The 20,342-nt window shown below is 46.5% G+C and overlaps 2 protein-coding genes across 8 annotated transcripts; both read right to left on the bottom strand.

The window, feature by feature from the left end:
* Window positions 1-2,334: 2,334 nt before the first annotated feature.
* On the bottom strand, window positions 2,335-4,716 carry LOC125748929 (cortexin domain-containing 1-like). Its single transcript, XM_049025654.1, has 2 exons — window positions 4,476-4,716; window positions 2,335-4,218 (listed from the first exon to the last, which is right to left on the bottom strand). The coding sequence occupies exon 2, from the start codon at window positions 4,127-4,129 to the stop codon at window positions 3,947-3,949; it is 183 nt and encodes a 60-aa protein (XP_048881611.1). The 5' UTR covers window positions 4,130-4,218; window positions 4,476-4,716; the 3' UTR covers window positions 2,335-3,946.
* Window positions 4,717-5,268: 552 nt separating this feature from the next.
* Window positions 5,269-19,724, bottom strand: LOC125748920 (aryl hydrocarbon receptor nuclear translocator-like). Of its 7 annotated transcripts, XM_049025630.1 has the most exons (21): window positions 19,406-19,723; window positions 17,613-17,718; window positions 16,015-16,053; window positions 15,145-15,898; window positions 14,969-15,047; window positions 13,804-14,231; window positions 13,492-13,594; window positions 12,457-12,522; window positions 12,149-12,234; window positions 11,986-12,062; window positions 10,613-10,747; window positions 10,452-10,526; window positions 10,222-10,373; window positions 9,326-9,448; window positions 8,909-8,984; window positions 8,716-8,824; window positions 8,132-8,222; window positions 7,811-8,012; window positions 7,546-7,711; window positions 7,304-7,437; window positions 5,269-7,216 (listed from the first exon to the last, which is right to left on the bottom strand). In XM_049025630.1, the coding sequence occupies exons 6-21, from the start codon at window positions 14,189-14,191 to the stop codon at window positions 7,124-7,126; spliced, it is 2,076 nt and encodes a 691-aa protein (XP_048881587.1). In that variant the 5' UTR covers window positions 14,192-14,231; window positions 14,969-15,047; window positions 15,145-15,898; window positions 16,015-16,053; window positions 17,613-17,718; window positions 19,406-19,723; the 3' UTR covers window positions 5,269-7,123. The 7 variants fall into 7 exon arrangements, with proteins under 7 accessions (XP_048881587.1, XP_048881588.1, XP_048881586.1 ...); XM_049025631.1 differs by lacking the exon at window positions 14,969-15,047 and having other exon boundaries at window positions 7,304-7,434; window positions 9,326-9,445; window positions 15,851-15,898; window positions 19,406-19,724; XM_049025629.1 differs by having other exon boundaries at window positions 14,969-15,898.
* Window positions 19,725-20,342: the final 618 nt, after the last annotated feature.

Below are 20,342 nucleotides of genomic sequence, written 5' to 3'. Positions count from 1 at the left end.
TGTTTTATTTTACATGAATCTCTAAAAAACACTTTAATTAATTTTCTAATGTAATGTATAAATGTTTTTCCATGATAAGTGAGCATTTATAAAATGTCCTCCTTAGTGAACAGTTGTAATTATTTCCAAAAATTTGATTATCGTAAGCAGGAAGGGAGTCACTTTCAGAGGCAGAGAGAATTTTGCTGGAAATTGTTGGTGAAAACTCAGATATTGAGTTGTCAGATGAGGAAGATGAAAATGCAGAGTTTGAGGCAGAGTCAGAGGAGTCAGAAAGCACAGATGATGAAGTTCAAACAGGGCAAACAGAAACAGAAGAGTCGGCGAGAGAACAACCATCCACATCTGGTCGTCGTCTCCTCTGGGCCAAGACTACAATGTACACCCTGTCATTGTATTCTAAATATATATCACTATTAACAGTACCTATAGGTTTTTACTTTTTACTTATAGTTAGTCACAAAAATTATATATTCTGATAAATCTAATAATGTTTTTAGAAACTAATTTTCTTTATCGTCATGCTTTTTTAAGATTCAACCCCCAACTGGATGATCCTCCAATCATTCACAGCAGTGATGCCCCTACACGCAATAACTGGACCCCAATGCAATATTTTAAACAGTACATTGATGACTCTGTGTACAAAAGAAAGTGTAAGATCTTTTTCTGTGTTTCAAAGAAGGGGAACTGCTTCTTGAAATATCATACTCCATAAACAAGAAATAAATAAAAGTTCCAAAATACAAACACCACACTAACAATGATGTGTTAGTTCCAGTCAAAGTTCATACTGATTCTTGATATTTTCTTTGTAATTTCGTTGTTGTGTTCATGGTTCGTTTTCGGATATACTAACTTCCGTTGTCCAGTGTGGTGGACACAACATATTGTGAAAATAAAACTTAAAAATAAAAAAAAAAACTTGTCAGTATGCTCATTGCCTTTCAAACAATTGGAAAAAAGAAAAATAAAAGTAATTTGAAAACATTTTTTTTCCTGGTAGTCAGGAGGTTAAATAGTAACGCTAGTGGCTGGCGATTGTTCACCGGCGCTCGTCCCCGCCTTTGTGGGCGTGACAGTAATGCCCCATGACTGTAAATAGAAGATGTATTAATGCTTTATTAATTCTTCTACCCACCATTATAATACTTTATAAAGGAGAGCTTCACTGGAGTTTATCAAGTATTATATTCAACACCATAATGACTGTCAATAGAAGATGCTGTAATGTTTTATTAAGTCTTATAGCGACTATTATAACGCATTATTAAGGTATCTATAATGCATTAGAGATAACAGTTTTAAGTGAAGTGTTACCAATATTTCAATTACAGTAAGTCTATCAAGACAGGGAAAGAATCAACTCAAGAGTTGGCGTAAGGTGAATGAACAGTTTCTTTATTGGACAATATAGAAAATGGTCAAGGGAGAAACAAAACGGGACCGCGACGGGCCCAAACGGGAGAACATGAAACCATGAGGGGAAAAACCCAGGGTCAGACGGAAACTAGCACCAGGACGGGCATAGGCGACAGGAGGAATGGAGCCAATGACAGCTGGACAACTGGAGCTGGCGAGACAGGCACTTTCATGCAAAACTAACGAGCCACAACAGGCAATAATCAGGATTACGTCGGGGAGGAGACAGAAGGGTCAATCAGACATCACGGGAAAGACATGACAAAGTCCTGTTACAAAGCAACTAATGTGTTCTTGGAAAAACCTCGTATTCACTGAAATCGCGTATTAAAACACGCATATTCAAAGGGGGAAATAGGGTTAAGCAATTATGTAACTCCAAAACTTACGTCAAATGAAATAAAAAATCAGAGATACCAATGGACTATAATGTAATTATATGCATTTAAATAAGAAATAACAATAATACATTAATAAATTATATCACAAAATCTCCTATGGGTCTTAAACGAGTCTTCCGAGAATTGCCCAGCAACCACTTCAAAAGAACGTTACCAAACTAGCTAACTCGCGAGTTGAGAGTGACTGTTGCGTTTTCAGCTCTGTTTTCCATACCAAAAGAAAATATCACACAGAGGATCAATTGGGAAAAAAATATAAACGATGGTTTTCTTTAATTCTTTGTTTTCTCCTCCTTGCCACCACACACAGTATCAACGTTGATGTAGGACACAATTGTCTTATCCCGCCAACTCAAACAGGAACGTCAATTAACTCAGGATCGTACTGCAGGTAATAGACTTGCACACTAACATCGTGATCACAAAACCAAATATATATATATATATATATATAAGTGCATGTAATTTTTAGTACCCTACGTCGTACAGTTCAACAGAAAATAATACAAACAATGTAAAAACATTGTGACTGATGAGGACATATAACTTAACAGTGACCGCAGTCTACGAAAAGCAAGTGTACATGAATTAAAAACGCTTCTGTATTTTATATTATAATGTGTCAATATTTTTATTTTTCTGTGCAATGCATAAAGTGGCGTAGTACAAAAAGTTCGATTCAAACATAGATCTGAAAACCAGATTCAACCGATTCAGAACCAGTGCCAATGAACGATTCGTTTATATGGTTAGCTGTATTTGCAAGTCGTGTTTTTTGCTAAGACCGCATCGCGTTGTTGTTCACTAATTAGTGCTTTTCTCTCCGACTGAAAATCGCGCAAATATAAATAAGATGCCACGTAGTATTGGATTTGGATACTAATAGATAATACGTCAATCTCGTTAAAACAGATTTGCGGTGTGATATCAAGCCTTGTAGCAGGACTGGCTGTATTGTAATTTTTGTGGCCCTTAATAGGTTCTTTTACAATACTATGTATGTTGTTTTATGCATTTAATACATCCCGAAAAGGGGTCCATAGACTCACATAGACTGCTGCATGGGCAGAGGGTAGGAACCTGTTTCAGGCACAAAGGAAAGCACATCACACCAACAGTGAGGGAATATCACTATGCAAGAGTCTATAATGCGGACAATAGAACAAACCGTGTGATTATTAAGCCTAGAATAAAAACTCAAATCAAAATTCAGTCATTTTCATGAGAATATGGGCATTTTAACAACAAACGATACATTGCCTTTATTTAATAGTTGCGTTTTAAGGAGATACGCACCAGTGAGATGTCTGCTGCTGTCATGAGACGCGTGATGTCATACGACGCAATTTCTACATCATGAGCATGACCGTGTCACAGAATCAGTCTTCCCAAGCTAAAAGAACTGTTCCGTAATTGAGCTACCTCAGTAATATCGTGTCTGTCAATAGTAGCGGTTGGCATGCTGTGCGTGGACTTTGCATGCTTCGCTGTTGTGCAGGTCTCCTTTGGGTACTCTGGTTTCCAGTCTATCCTGCAGGCATCTTTACATCTTCTATAGTGTGTGCGTGTGTGCGTGTGCCCTACCCTGCAAGGGACTGGTATCCCAGCCATGCACCTGTTTTGCCTTTTGCCCTGTGTTGCCTGGAATTACCTGCCCCGCCCCCCACTCATGAGGGCCATAGATGTGTATATGAAAATCAATATTAGCCTCATTTTAAAAAGTACAATAACTCTACTAAACTCTACTAAATGCTCATCTTAACACACTAGAAATCAAGCTTGAGTAATGTGACTGCAATATAACTTCAAGAAGGTATGGATTGGGTAGTGCTGGTCTCATCAGGAAGACTGATTAGGGACAGCCTATGATTCACAGGACAGCCAGTTTATGTTTGTTGACTTTGTAATACTGGTTGACAAATCCACCTCTCTAACATAACAGCTATTCTGAATGAATCATGTCAACATTACACTTTATGTCAGTAATTTATATTTGATGTTAAATTTAAATGTGTCGCTTTACCCACGTAGATGAATTCACACCCAACTTAACCAGAGAAGACCGAATGCTCTGTTTTCCTGTTCCAGATGCAGTGTCTCGCTGCATGATAGTGTCCCTTCTCTCAGTTGTTGATCTGCTCTTCCTGGTAGGTGGAGGTGGAGATGGCGCTGTACGGGTCTACCACCATGCGGGCGCAGCGAACCACAGTCACCAGCAGGAAGAAACAGAGCAGGAAGATGAAGAACAGAGCAAAGCCCAGATCGACGTCCACCTCCAGCTTGAAAGAGGGAGCGGTCTGGTCCATTTCCCTGTTGGTGGGGGGGCAGGTTCGTCTGCTGCTTGGATGCCTGACCCTCTGTCCGCTCAACACCACTGCGCTCCTTAGCCTGGATCCTGTGGGGGGAGTTACAGTAAAACACCAGCAATCGCCTTAGACTGTAAAAGGATGCATTTAGGTGCGTGCATGTGAACGCGTGTGAGAACGTGCAGCCTGGGAAAATCACCTGAACATGGCCAAGGGGGTATCATTTATGACAGGACCAGTAAACATCCCCCTCCATTCATCAGACTGAGAAAGGATGCAAAACACCCTGCTTGTCTGACTGTGTACAGCTGCATGCAAGAGGACACTTCTGTATATATAAACTTACCTCCAATATCCAAGAGTCCTTGTCTAAATGTCCAGCCAAGTGACCAGTGGAGTTTCCTTAGGGACTCAATGCCTTTGCTCCATAATTAGAACTGTTTCCTGTATACCGTTACCTGTCCAGCTCTGCTCCTCCTCTTCGTTATGCCAGCGGCATTCGAGTTCTCCCCGTTCTCCCGAGGACACCCCCAACCCCAGGTCCTGTGCTCTACATGAATAGTTAAAATAGACAGGAGTCTGGTGGCTGTTTGGCTCCAATCCGCCTTTTCCAGCCCAGTGGCCTCCTCAGTATGTACATGCCGGGCACCCTGAGGGCGGTCAGGTATCATTAGCGATTAGCAAGTACAAACATTTGTTATATTATTGGTTTGTTTTACCTCCAGGGATCCAAACATCCATGCCTGGGTCTGGTCCGGGTGATGTGGGGGTGCACCCTGAATGGGAGGCAGTTTGGGGCTGGGTGTGTGTGGACCCCAAACACCAGGTTGCCCTGGGATCAAGCATTTGTAAATGAACAGGACATCATGTTTCGGAAAGGTAAAGCGATATCACACCATTAGGAGAGATTACTCCTCATACAGGGAGCCGAAGCTGATACCATGCGAGCGAGATGGAGAGGCCAGCTGTGCTCTGCTGCCAAGGGGGAGGGGGGCAACGTGACACCATGTGGGGCAAAGGGGGAATCACAGGCCTCTCTCCTCCTCACGATGATGTGCAAAAGTGCTTTTACGTTTTAGGGAAATACCAAGCCAGTGCAGCAAATCCCAGCACAAGAGCCATTCAAAAAGAGTACACAGTGTTTCTTGACAATTTAATAAAAAATGTATTTTTTTTCTTCCCCCCACAATTCATGTGTACATATATTCATGTGAGTATCTATGAATTATATAAACTGCAATTCACATCATTTTAAAAATGTGGACATCAGACAAGTGGTTTAAAACGTAACAGAAGTCACTGAGACACCGCCCTCTTCCAGAAGCTAAAGAAAACCGCACGTCAACTTAGACTGTATTATGCACACACACACACACACACACACGCATATATGTGTGAATATGAGATCTCACACATTTGTATATACACATACAATTTCAGATAGAAGAAAATATATATCATTTACAATAATTTTCAGGACTTTTGAGAGCCTCTCCCAAGAAGCACGAAATTCACACCCCAGAACCAGAGGAAGAGTCACTGCTGCTGTTCTGATCCAGTCCGGTGCTGGTGGTGAGGAAACTGGACTGTGCCGGCTCCCCGCTGCAGATCCTCCCTGCAGGTCCGTTGTAGGTGAATGGCGGCAGGGTACGCGGGACTCGATTACAGACCGGAGCCAGAAACAGGCATCACCATATATCGGAAAATTCTTGTCTTTCAGTATCAAAATAATCATAATAAAATATACATTGTGACAACATGAATGGCTTTAAGATATTCCTGCTGATAATTATTGCTTGATCTTTCATCCCCCTAAAATTCACAAGAACAGATTTTAGATACTTTTAAAAGATAAAAAAGGCCATACACAGGAGTGAGGAAACTGCACTGGTACCAAGGAGAAGGTTTGACAAGAATCATTAAAACAGATGCAAAGGTGTGCAGGGACACACATGTCCTAAGATTTGCACATATAGACATTTCATGTATTAGCCAAGCGAACGGGTAGTTAAATTTCACACCCAGACTTCTTAGCTAAATTTCATCACTGAAAATACTGTTGACTGAAACAACCATAAAAAGACATTGACAAGGTTCAGTGGATCCACAATTCCAATGCTCTTTGGAACAATACAGCGCATTTCTGTGCTAATATGCAAAAAAAAAAAAAAAAAAATGGGTTGGAGGAGGGATCGGGGGCTTTGCAGTGCCCCAGTGTGGCTCACGGGCAACTGAGGTCCATGCCTCAATAGGTGTTGGTTCTGTAAAGCCCTAACTGATGGTGTTGTGGTTTGTAAGACATCAAGTGCTGAGCTCAGCCCTGTAGTTCACATTCCTATGGGAGGATAGTTGGCAGTGATGTCATCACCTACAAGCGTCATCTGTAGTGTGAGGAGAACTGAACTAGAAACCACTGCTTTTCACATTCATCTGGTTAGATTCTTAGCCTGACAACCGAAAATGGCATCAAACCTCTTCTCAAGCTCAACATGCTTTCCCTGTGACCCTTGGGTTGCGTCTATGAACACACAGACCCAATAAGCAAACGATATATGAACCAGATAAATGCTCTCACGCTGGTGTAACACGGTATTTCTCCATGGCTGTTGTGCGTGAGACATGCCATGGTGACACCATCTGCTCTCGTCTCCGTGAGAAGCCCAGTCTTTACATAAAGGCTAAGTCCACATGGCATCAGAACAACCCGATTGGCCGCTCAGTGTTGGGCGTTTTCAGCTGTGTGCGTAGATACTGTAATAAATTCCCTCTCCTCTTAACCCTGCTCATTTTGCCCACCATTCAACATCACCCACCCCCAAATTCCTCCATCTCTAACTCTGTAAAATCTGTTGTTTACCAGGTCACACATTCTCTGCTACCTGCTCCATGATAGATGGTGAAACACTGACATCAACAAAAAGACACAACACAGAGAACACAGGCTTGGGGCGGGGATAGATGGCGACGACTCAAAAGCACAATGATACATTTGCACTATGTGCAGTCATGAAAAGGCGGGAAGATGGGTAGCTCGCTGAAGTCCTCGTTGTTGAAGACTGGAGCCTGATCGAGCATGGATAGCACGTCCTGTGAAGCGGGAGACAGCATACTGTGTTATGCGCAACCTATCTACACACACACAGACTCAAAGTCACATGCAACATGAGGACCTACAGGGAAGATCTCAGGCTGCCCAGCCTGGGGGTGTGTCTCTGAAGTGCCTTGTGCACGTGACTGGCTCTGCCATTGTGGCCACACTGCCTCCGCTGCCCTGGAGGGGAACTGCATTGTCGAATGACTTCCGTCTGCTAGGAATGGGGAGAAGTGGCAGTCAAAATAGCAGGATGTTATCAAATTGTGGGAACATTTGGTCCCCATGATGTAATACATACATCAGCAGTCAGAGTGTGACTCACCGAAGCTGTTGCCTGGGGCGCTGTTGCAGGAGCTGAGGGCGGGGTAGCTGGTGTTGCTGGATGGGGTAGAGGCTGCAGTACTGGGCACTGCATTAAAAGTGGACGATGCAGCAGTGGCAAACCCCCCCAGTGCAAACTGCGGTGACTGGATCTTGGACTGTGCCACCTAGAGATCACATTTAAAAGTTCAAAGACACATTCCATGCTTGCCAGCAGGATTTTCACTGTGATTGACCTTACGGAGGGACCTCTGACCAGCACTGACCTGTGGATTAAACGAGGACCTGCTTCCTGCCCAGGTCTGGCCTGCTGTCGCTGCCCCAGCCTGAGCCTGAATGGGGCAGTTATTGCTGGGGGGAACTGCAGAGGGGCAAGTGGGATTGGGGGCATTTTGCCGAGAGATTTGGGCCAGCATTTGCCCAGCGGAGGGTGATGGTGGGACCAAATGTTCAGCCATTCCCACCGGCCTGGAACAAGACGAAGCATTTTCACTACAAAACTTTTCACATTCTAACACTCTCCCAAGAGTTCCTTTTTCTGAAGGTGCGGGTTGTTAAAAGGGCCCTCGTCTCGGGATGCTGCTTGCCTGAAGGAGTCAGTGGAGCGGGCTGTGCTGTACGAACTGCCCTGGGGGTAGATCTGTGTTGATGAGCTGGATGTGAGGACCTTGGGCTGGTCTGTGGGATGGAGGGAGAGGTTGCATGCATCAGCGTTCCTCCGCATGGGCTCTGGTGCATGTGCAGGACTCACTAATACAATGAAGACTGCATATCCCAGAAGGCACAATGGGATATTTATTTTACTATTCTCAGGTCTGTCTGCAACCTCATCCCCATTGCGCATACTTATTGTTTACTCATTCTTACTGCACTGTCTTATCTTGTACTGCATTAATGTCCGTCCTATTGTCCTCTGATGCACTGGTCCCCTGTCCTCTAACTGTGGCATAAGAACTTCTTTGTGTTCTTAGCATACCTGACAATAAAACTAGAAACTCAAGGTCTTAACTTAAACAGTGAACGTGTTTAAGGATTGGGAGCAAAAAACAGGTTAATCTCTTTACTGCCTCGCACATCACAGCACAGACTGTACTGCACTGCACAGAACTGCACATTACAGCACAGCACAAGCTGATCAGCACAAATTGCACTGCACTACACACACACACACCTGTAAACAGGTCAGGATAATGGGCCTCTCTGTCTGGTGCGTACAGCTCCGCCTTGTCCAGAGGCTTGCTGCGGTCGGACCCCCCAGCTGCCACAGGCTGGACCGGTACCTGGTGGGGGGGGGGGGCAGAGGGTCACGCAGAGGTCACCAAAACCTCCAACGCTGGGCTGAACAGGGGAGAAGTGAGACCCACCTGGCTGGACTCATAGAAGCCCAACTCCTGGCTGGTGCCCTCCAGCTCGGGCTGCTGCTGCTGCTGCTGGAGCTGCCTGTGGAGGAGAAGAGGGAGGGGCAGGAGGTGGGACATATGGAGGGGAAGGGGAGGGGCAGAGGGAGGCAGTGAGCGCAGCCCATGGGATGTCGACGGTCCGGCCCAGTGCCTCGCACAGAGTCATACCCACCACCATCACCACCATCACCACCATAACCAGCAGCAGCAGTGACGTCCCAGCAGGGAAAGAGGTGGGGGGGGGGGGCACCCAACACAAGGACACCCAGGGGTTTAGGTGGACAGAGAAACAGAGTGACAGGGTCCCATCAAGCCGAGGTTCCTAGTTCCCGGAACAGGGCAGGGCAGGGCAGGGCAGGGGAGGTATCTATCCAATCTCACCTGGTGGTCACCTGCCCTGGGCTCAAAGCCGGGGGGCAGTTAGGGCTGTTCTGCCCCTGTGAGGGTGGCAGTGCCATGCCCGGGGAGGAGAGGGGAGAGAGCGAGTCCTGAGTCGGAGCTCTACTGTGACGCAAAAGGGGCGAGGCGGGAGAGAGACTGGTCAGGGTGGTACAACAGATACAGGGAGTATGACACAGCCACTGGGGGGCACACAGACACACAGCACACACAACAAAGACAAATGCACACAGACAGCCACTGGGGGGCGCACAGACACACAGCACACACAACAGACACACGCACGCAGACAGCCACTGGGGGGCGCACAGACACACAGCACACACAACAAAGACACACGCACTCAGACAGCCACTGGGGGGCGCACAGACACACAGCACACACAACAAAGACAAATGCACGCAGACAGCCACTGGGGGGCGCACAGACACACAACAAAGATACATGCACGCAGACAGCCACTGGGGGGCGCACAGACACACAGCACACACAACAAAGACACATGCACGCAGACAGCCACTGGGGGGCGCACAGACACACGCACAAAGACACATGTATACAGACACACGCACGCACACAGATTAGTGCAGTTCATTTATTCCTCTCATTGTGGGGACACAACATTCATTTCTATGTCATAGTTAGGATTAGGGTTATGCCCAAATTAACCCCTACCCAGCCCTAACTTTAACCATAAGTAACCAAACAAAATACAAGACTTATATACAGACAGGCAGGCAGACAAACAGACAGAGTTCCAAGAGCTGTTCCCTGCTGGATCATCCATCGTCTTCTATGACCGCTGTGCTGGGTCACACCCGGGGTGAGACGCAGACAGGAAATGGTTGGGGAGGGGGGGATCTGCATCTGTCACTTACTTGACGTTGGAGTTGGTGCAGATGATGTACTCGATCTCCTCAGAGAAGGGGTTCTGGAAGGTAAAGGAGCTGGTGCGCATCCAGATCCACTCGCGGGACTTGGCACGGAAGCGGAACATGACAGACAGGACCTGCCCCTTCAGCTTGACCACCTGTGGCAGGACCAGAGAGGAAGGAGGCATCACACCACCGCGGGAGGCTCACGCGGGCACCTAAGGAAGCAGACATACCTGCTGGAAGCTATCCCTCAGCAGGCCCTGATCCTCAGGGTGAGCAAACTCCAAGATGTCTTTCCCAAGCATCTCCTGGGGGTGGGGGAGGAATGGGAAGAATTAGAGAGGCGGCTGAGAGATGGAGGCCAGCGAGCAGCACTGGGCAAAGGGGGTCCCACCTGAGGCTGGTACCCCACTGTGGCCACACAGCGGTGATCCACGAAGGTGAACTGGCCCTGGCAGTTGTGGCGGGAGATGAACTCCACAGGAGTGCTGAGGCTGTCAATGTCCTTGTTCCCGGGACAGCAGGTCACCTGGGTGGAGGCAGACAGGTGACTGAACGGCACTGGCTGGTGTGGCCGGCTCTGTGCGGAGCGAATGGGCTGCCCTGCCTCTGTGTCCTGCTCCATGTCATACACGTCTACATCCTTCCCCTCCCCTCCCCTCCACCCTTCCAATCCTCCCCCTCTCCCATTAAGCCTAGTTCATACTTCTCTTTTCTGTGTGTGCTTTTGGGTTGGGGACAGTCACATGGCAGCTTATGTTTATAATACCTTTGGCTGTGGATGTGAATGGTTACAGTCGGTGCATGCATACAGCAGTGATATTCCACAAGACCAGCAGAGGGCAGATGTATTGCAACAAACACAAATACAAGTAGTGTAGTGAAATGGGTTTCATGAACACATTTAAAGTTATTAGTCAAGCCCCGGGGTGGCATGGTGGTGCAGTGGTTAGCACTGTTGCCTCACACCTCTGGGACCCGGGTTCAAGTCTCCGCCTGTGTGTGAAGTTTGCATGTTCTCCCCATGTCGTCGTGGGGTTTCCTCTGGGTACTCCGGTTTCCCCCCACAGTCCAAAAACATGCTGAGGCTAATTGGAGTTCCTAAATTGCCCGTAGGTGTGAATGGTGTGTGAGTGTGCCCTGCGATGGGCTGGCCCCCCATCCTGGGTTGTTCCCTACCTCGTGCCCATTGCTTCCGGGATAGGCTCCGGACCCCCCGCGACCCAGTAGGATAAGCAGTTTGGAAAATGGATGGATAGTCAAGCCTCCCCCTCCACCTGCTTGGTGAATTTTATTGCCTAGATTTTTATATGCTGGAATAGTGCTGCTTTGTAAAATACAAAACATTTCGGTGTAATGTCTGGACGATATGAAAAATTAGACATGTGGCTACTGCGGACCCCCCTCATACAGCTGCTCATCGTAAGTAGTACAACAACTACTTATCCTCTATTCTTTTGTAGTTGAACACTGATCTGTGAAAGTCCATGCTGCCACCTACTGGAAATACCTAAATCAATTATCTTGCACAAGGGTGATCAATGCAATTGGTTTCTGCTAGACACAAAACTCTGGGCTACACGTGCACCGATTGCAGTCGTCCGCAGCCAAACCCCAATAACGATATTTATGTCACGTCCCCTCATCCACAACCAAAAGCGCATGCAGAAGAGTGAAGTATGAACTGGCCTTAAATCACTCCCTCCCCCTCCACCACTTCCTCTCTCCTGCCTCCTCTTTCCTCCTCCCCTCTCTGTCACATGATACCTGCAGCCGTCCAATGGCCACCAGGCAGAAGCGGCTTCCCTGGGTGCTGTCCGTCTCCTCATCAGAGAGCGACACCCCTGCAAGGAAGTGCTCAAGCTGAGTTTCCTCAAAGACGCCCAGCCCCCAGCAGGAACCTCCCCACCCCCCCCGGGCCAGTACGCACCTGCAGGGGGCCACGACTTGATGTACCCTGTGCAGTGCACCACCACGTACTGCGGCTCGCCCTCCTTTGGTGGGCCCAGGCCATTCCTGGTGGAAGGGGGCAGTGAGACAACAGTGGGAGGAGGGAGGGAGAGAGCAGGAGGAGGGAGGGAGAGAGCAGGAGGAGGGAGGGAGAGAGCAGGAGGAGGGAGGGAGAGAGCAGGAGGAGGGAGGGAGAGAGCAGGAGGAGGGAGGGAGAGAGCTGGGGGAAGGAGTGAGGGGAAAAGACAGAGAGAGCGGGAGGAGGGAGAGAGAGAAACAGAGACTCACCGGTTCCTATTCCTCAGGAGATTAAGTCTGTTCATGGAAATGGGCTCCACTGCAGTCGTGCCACACCTAATAAAAAAAAACACACACACACGTGCACACACACACACGTGCACACACACACACGTGCACACACACACACACACGTGCACACACACACACACGTGCACACACACACACACACACACACACACACACACACACACACACACAGAGGTGGATACTTCACCTATTGCTTCTTGAGCTACTTTTCATGAACTATCAAAGACCAGGGGTCTCAGGCAAAGACAAGGAATCGTTTCAACACTGATGGAGAGACGCTTGAGAGCAGACGCTGTAGGACATTAGTGGGGGGGTATCTCTTAGTGTAACAGGTGCAGGAGAGTCGACAGCACTGCCGGCGGTATAATGATTCACTGTTCATGTCTAACTTGTAATACAGTTTGCATACAGTGATGTGTGTGATGGACAGCTACAATAAGCAGACATGATACAGATATAGATACAGTACCTGTACTGGGCTATTTCCTTACATACAAAGACACTCACTGTACTGCACAATGAAAATTCACTGCAGCTTCATGTGTCTTTTCAGCTCCCATTGTTTGCTATTATGCATCCTTAACTCCGTAGTGTAATTTTTTATTATTATTTTTTTTATGTATTTCTCAATAGTAAAAGTGCAAAATATATCAGAAACATGAATAAGGATATAAAGGTATATGTCTCCTCCCAGTTTCTATTTGCAACATGTTCTTCTATCGTGTGGTGTGATGTGTGTTAATGTGGAAGGTATATGCCCAAATATGGTTCATTAAGGGTGTTTATTTAAATTAGTCTTGCTGTCTCATTTAAAATGTGGGATTTAGGAACGTTCACTTCATACGGCCATTTGTACGTACGAGTGATAAATACAAATTTGCCTGTGGGTACTGCACACTTTGATAAACGAGACCCCAGAAATGTTATGGGAAGTTTAACAGCACGGCTGCCATTTTCGATCACGCTGAAGAGATCCTTCGACTAACAGGAACGTACCTCATCCTACAGATGAAGGACCTGCGGGACCCCATGCACATCCTGACTGAGGACTGCTGCCCCTCCTTCTTCACGGTCCCGGTCTTCAGGTCCAGCATTCGCCCTGAGGGAGGATGACAATGGACTCAGGGTGCAGTACCATAGGACACCACTAGATAGTGATAGTGAGGCCAGCAGGAAAATGTATGGAGTTACAGGACAATGTTAGGCAGGTAGGCCAGGAATGGCACGGCAAGAAGCTGTATATTATATCTAACTGGCATATGGGAAATCCAGGATGGGCCAGCAGGGGGCACCAGCAAGGTGACTCACCACTGGTGCTGCTCTCAGTGGTGGAGAGCTGCTCACGCAGCTTGTCGGTGTCATCAGGGTGAAGCTGGTCGTATAGAGAGCTGCCCAGCCACTCAGACTGTGGCTGGTTCAGCACCGGGGTCACCGAGTCGGACACATACACCACCCGGCCCGTCTCGCACGACACGACGAACAGGAAGCCGTCGGCCGCCTCCAGGATGAGGTGTTTCAGCTCCTGGTCGGTGAGGAAGGAGGGTTTGTAGCTGCCGTCTGGGGCCGTGCTGCCACTCCCGCGTAGCGTCTTCATGTGCGATACGGCCATGCGGAGGATGGTCAGCTTGTCGGGCTTGCGGGCCAGGGCGCTGCAGGTGGGCACCATGTCCGACAGCTCCGTGATGTAGGCCGTCATCTTGTTCCGCCGGCGGCGTTCGATCTCGCTGTGGTTCTCTCTGGTGGGGGAGTGGAGGGAGTCCCGGCCCAGGAGTGGAGGAGGAGAAGGAGGTGGAGGAGTGGAGGAGGAGGAGGAGTGGATGAACAGAAGTGGGATTTGAAGTGGATACAAAAAAATAAAATAACGAAGCAAGCCCGATATGGGGAAACAGAAGAAGAGAAAAAGAATGAGAAAACAGGGGAGGTCAGGAGGGTCAGATTGGAAGAGAAAAGTAGTAATGAGGGCATGTTCATCAAAGAAACCAATGACCAATGAGCTACAAACCAACATAAAGAATGAATGGATCTTCATGTCTCACAGAGAAACAGTGAAATAGCATCTCCAGCGATCCTGGGGGGGGGGGGGAGAAGAAAGGGACGCTTAAAACACGCACAGAATGGGGACGGAAGTCACTGAGATCAGTGATGGGGACCCCCCACCCGAATACGATGGCGGGCCAGACTGACGGCTTTTTCAAACAGACCTTCCTTACGGGCACAGTGATGTTTACCCAACCCGGGACAAAACCAAACCGCTAAATATCACAGCAAGAGACGCGGACAACAATGAACTGGGGGCGGGAGGCACAAACCGCAATGGGTGAAGGAGGAACAAAGTGCCCCCAGACACCCAGGCGGATCAGAGAAGCAGGATGGCGTGAGATCGAACAGTAACGGGTATCCCAGCATGAGAATCGGGGTATAAATAACCACACTTCGGGATTTTAGAGAGAGCAAGCGAGAAAAAGAGATCTACCTCAAATGTCAGAAGAATGGATACAAGCAACGGGTTGGGTTTCTTCAAGCGATCACATTACTACCCTGCCGACTGTATGCTAGAATCAAACCAAACGTAAGAATTCAATTACCTTCCAAAATAACATTTTAAAGATCCAGCAGAGATGAAACATAAGCTAAATGTGATGGAGTTACTTGGAAATGTGTCCATGGGAAAAACAGACAAAGAGCAGATCAGCACGGCTTGAGATCTGCATCAGCCAGTGGGCCACGGCATGGCTTCATTTTCAACAGCAACATGCGAGACAGCTTCCGGCCCCAAGAGGGCGCTGCACTCACGTACGGGTTCCAGATGAAAGCACGGTAGGTTTGTCGAGGTCTCAGTTCTGTACATAGGAACCGCTGCACATGGAAGAGTCAGCCATACCTGACACCATCGTCAGGGGGAATAATGACCCCGGCGCTGCGTAACCTCACCTTACACTTCTAATGCCCTTAAATGCAAAGTAATCCCACTCTTTCATCAATAAGTCATCATTCTAAGCCAAGCAGAAACTTGGTGGACGACAAACAGAACACAGGGATACTGAGCAAGAGCGAGAAAAACACAAGAAGGAAAGGCCCTTGTGTTTTTCAGGCATGGAACTTCGGATGTAGGCATGAGCCTGTGAGAGCCCCGGAAACAACGCGACACCTTCATTGTTAAAGAATTTATGTCAGCGGCCATACGAGTCCACCTGAATGATATCCATGACCAGAAAAAGTGACAGCATCTCACTTTTCCCACCCCCTGGCCCAACCTACTGCCTTTTTTCTTCTCCAGGACCCCGAGCCGCCCCCATCATTCCCAATGCCATCTGGGCACATTCCACCAGGCATCCCCACCAACTCACACACATACCTGGCAAACCGCTCTTTGTCACTAGTCCCTCCTGCGTCGTCATCGCACCTGGAGAGTAAGCAGAAAGCAGATTATTGCTCAGACATGGTGACCGCAGGTACGCTCACACCCAGATGAACGTTTCAGGTACGTCAGTGTGACGTCAAGCAGTTGAGGAGACCAACCTGAAGACTTTGCTTCCTTCCTCATCATCAGTATCTGGGCTGTTGGAGGAAGGGTGGAACCTCCATTAATAACACATACAATAATAAAATAATCCATCCATCCATTTTCCAAACTGCTTATCCTACTGGATTGTGGGGGGTCCCAGAAGCTATGGGCGCGAGGCGGGGAACAACCCAGGATGGAGGGCCAGCATGTCGCAGGGCACACACCATTGTTTCCCCCCCCCCCCCCCCAACGACACCTCCCGCGCCCCCTTAAAGGTAAAATTAATTTAATTTAATTTTATTCTCTATATAGCGCCAGATCACAACAGACGTCATTTAAGGTTACCTTTCCTATAGAACAGGTCTATACATTGTCCTTTTATTAAACAAACTAAATAGCCTTATGGTCATTTATGGTCATCAGCTGGTCATTTTTGTCTCTACATGGTCGCGCGTTTATAATTCTCCTCTGCTCTCTGTAGCGCACATGGCGGAGTTCCGCAGGTGATGCATGCGCACAGACACGTGCGCGCACACACAGGTGAGCACACTACCACCAGCGGACAGAGAGCGCGTGTTGGAAAAAATGTTGTGTCAACCACCTGAATAACTGACAAAAATATCTGCGTTTTTTAAACGCTCCCAGGGTGGTGAAGATGGCAACACTAGCTCTCCTGCGAATAGCAGAAATGTCCTGATGTTTAATTCTGTTATTTATATATATATGACTGCTGTCATTAAAAGAAACATATGAACATATGAACACCATGAATCCTGTCGGTGTTCGTCTGCACCCCCAAAGCAGTAGACCTGAGGGAAACACTGCTTTCGCACACCATTCACACCTATGGGCAGTTCAGTAACTCCAATTAGCCTCAGCATGTCTTTGGACTGTGGGGGGAAACCGGAGTACGCGGAGGAAACCCCATGATGACATGGGAAGAACATGCACTCCACACACATGTGACCCAGGCGGAGACTCGAACCTGGGTCCCAGAGGTGTGAGGCAACAGTGCTACCCACTGCACCACCAAGCTGCCCATAATAATAAAACAATAAAATAATAATAAAAAATTGTACAAATTAAAAAAAAAGAAAACTATGCAATTCCACATTGCTGCTAATACATCATGTTCAGGAGAGAAAGACATCTAAAATCATTACCCTTAATAAGACATTTTCAAAGTTCTATTAATAGAAATATTAATAAATTCCTTAAACCATACACCTGACATTTCTTCGGTCAGGCAAGCAAAATAACTCTAGTTTTGCTAGTGACTGCAGAATGCACATGACCACTTTGGGGTGGAGATTGTGATGTCCCAGTCATGGGAAAGACTCCCATCACGACACGCAGAGAAAAACCACATAGCACACTAAGGGAGACATCAGCACGAGATAGAGAATTTATTGGGCACAAAACACACACACTTGATAAAAAAGGAACATTTAGCCCAAAAACACACATTTCACCCTGCCTCGTGCCCATTGCTTCCGGGATAGGCTCCGGACCCCCCACGACCCAGCAGGATAAGCGGTTTGGAAAATAGATGGATGGACATACATTTCATTAAGATCAGCGGCAGATTTTAGCTCGTCGCTTCTTCACTTACGCGGCTCGCCTCTTGTTTGCTCCCTTCAGAACTACGGCCCCCCCTCCGGCCTGGTTCACCGTGGCACTCGCCATCGCCAGAGAAGGCACGTCAGACACATCCGAACCTGGGAAAGGCAGAGGGACAAGCAGCCAGCCAGTCCGTTAACCTCGCAAGGCACATATGTAAATGAAGTCACACCCTTAATTAAACGTCATTATTACTCGTGTCACGCATTGATATTGGGCGGCACCGAGTTTGATTGTGGCACTGGATTATAAGCATTAACATAAACAGGAAGATCCCAAGAACTTATTCTCAGTCTTGCTCAAAAACTGATTCACTTCATAAAAACAAAGCAAAGGATTAAATAGTTCTGCAACTGTCCAGACAGGACTGTTAGAAAAATTCCAAAAAGATTTCTAAATATATTCAAAATTACGATAACAAAATCCCCATATATTCCTGTTAATTCCCATGGAAAGTTTCCAACTTGGAACAATTCAAAAATTCCCCAGTTTAACTTCCCATGGAATGGATAGTTTCAGGAAATTTCCCATCCCTGTGCAACCCTATTCAAAAATAACTTTCAGACAATTAAAATCTCACTTTGGCTGACTGTCAATGCATCATGCATTCTATTAGTGATATTAAACGACATCAGGGCTGTACCAAATAATCTCAAAATTTAAAATAAATGACAGCAATGTAAAACCAATATGCCACGTGTTCCCTGGAGGTTTTTGATAGTGGTTTTGTAGGCAATTAGCATAAAACACGCACATAAAGGCATTCTGGATAGCGTTCCCTTAACGTGTACATGGTTTTAAAATCTAATTAATTAATAATGTCAAACAGAAAATACAATACAACATGCATTTTCAGATATACATAAGGTGTAATTTTATATATGTGTGTGTGTTTCCATATATACATTTCATATAATTCACTCAAAAACCGAAGAGGAAGCGTATTATTGCACTTTTACTGCTCGTTAGCCTGTGTTGCACAACATGAGCAGCTAGCAACAATTGCACAATCCCCATTTCCCCAAAAGTGGTTCATTAGATTTTTGGTACTGATAAGTAAACGGCAGAGGTTTAGATTGCGACATCAAATAAAACTGTCGCCAAAAATGCATTCTATCAACAGACGCATAAAACCATAGTCGAAGTACATGTCGCCAGAAAGTGACGATCACTGCCATTGTATATACACAATCGAAAGTAACGACAATGACGCTGTTGAGGATAATGACCTGACACTGGGGAAAAATCGAAACAAATACATAAATATGTTTGGTGTACATTGCAATAGCTTTAATGCGTGTTAAATTTGTTTTGGTAGACACAAATCTGTTATGTTTCAGTTATTCTCTATATGACACAGAACGCAGTTATATATAAGGTAAAGTCTGACTAATCAGGATGATATAAAAACTAAGTTATTAAAACTGCACTTTGGGGTCCAGTTTATAAAACTGTCAGACGAGACAGCCAGCTTCATGTCAGAGGTACAGTCCCCATTGGTCCGTGGCGCCTTACAGTGCTCACCGCAGTGATTGGAATAAGAGACTCGTATTTACACAACAACATTATTATCCCGAAAAAAACAATAAGTAATATATGTAATAGATGAGTCGCGTATATAAAGGCGGCTCCAACTCAAGCAGCACACGATAGAGGGCCGGGAATGACACATCCAAGGCTCACATAACCCGTGACGGAAAGCGAACCAACAGGCGCAAAAATAAGTCAAAATAACAAACAAAAGCCAAGCAGGTAGCGTATACATATATAGGTAGATGTCCGTACCTGGATTTGAAGAGGCCATGTGCGAAGTGAACATAAACACAACACCTCGGCACTAATGAAGGAAATTTCTCTGACCCCGTTTCCTCCTCCAAAATATATGCAAGATATATTCCACTAGGATTATACTTGGGGATACTTCATAAAAACGTTGTAAAAGCCTTTATATTTTAACTATCATGTCCATTACATAAAATAAATACGCGTAAATAATAAAACATAAACTATTTATTTCCTTTCCTTTTTTGGGTTTTAAATCCTTTTCGATCCAAGATGGCGGCCAGGCATCGTAGTAAACTCCTCGAGACAAGCGAACTATGCAATTTCATCGAATGTGATTGGAGGATTCAGAATGACGTTGACGCAGACCCACCCCAAACTCGGTGACCCCGAAAGTTGTTGTGATACTGTGTGGGACGAACTCCCGTACAGCAGGTGGCGACATTATGATTATTCAGGTAAAATGGTCGTAAGAAAAACCTTAAACCATTTTGAGTGACAATGTCAGTACTTCGTGGGAAGGCTGAAGACTGAGGTAATTTTACAGGAACTTTGTTCCGTAAACGGGTTCCTCAAGTGGCGGAATCCGGTGTTCTGACGAATTGAGCTACTTTGTCGAGTTAGGTTACCATAGCGCTAATCGATAGGTCTAACCCTAACCCCAAAACGGTGGAACTGCACATGCGCAGAAAGGCTCGGTAGCACGTCTTGATAGGTAGCATTGATCGATGGAGCACCGGTTCGCATTCGGACCGAAATACGATTAATTTCGGACCGCGTGATTGATCACCCCCACGCGGCGAATTTTATTGTTGTGGACCCCCCCCCAACCGGGATTTTTTTTCGTCGGCCCTTGAACTTGCCTTTGTGATGTTGATGGAATTTGGATCTCGGGTAATAATATTTGGGGACCCCTGTTCTATAACGATATCATTTAGAC

Source organism: Brienomyrus brachyistius, chromosome 9 (assembly GCF_023856365.1).
Source record: "Brienomyrus brachyistius isolate T26 chromosome 9, BBRACH_0.4, whole genome shotgun sequence".
In the NCBI taxonomy this organism is placed as follows: Eukaryota; Metazoa; Chordata; class Actinopteri; order Osteoglossiformes; family Mormyridae; genus Brienomyrus; species Brienomyrus brachyistius.
This window is presented reverse-complemented; position numbering and strand designations above follow the sequence as displayed.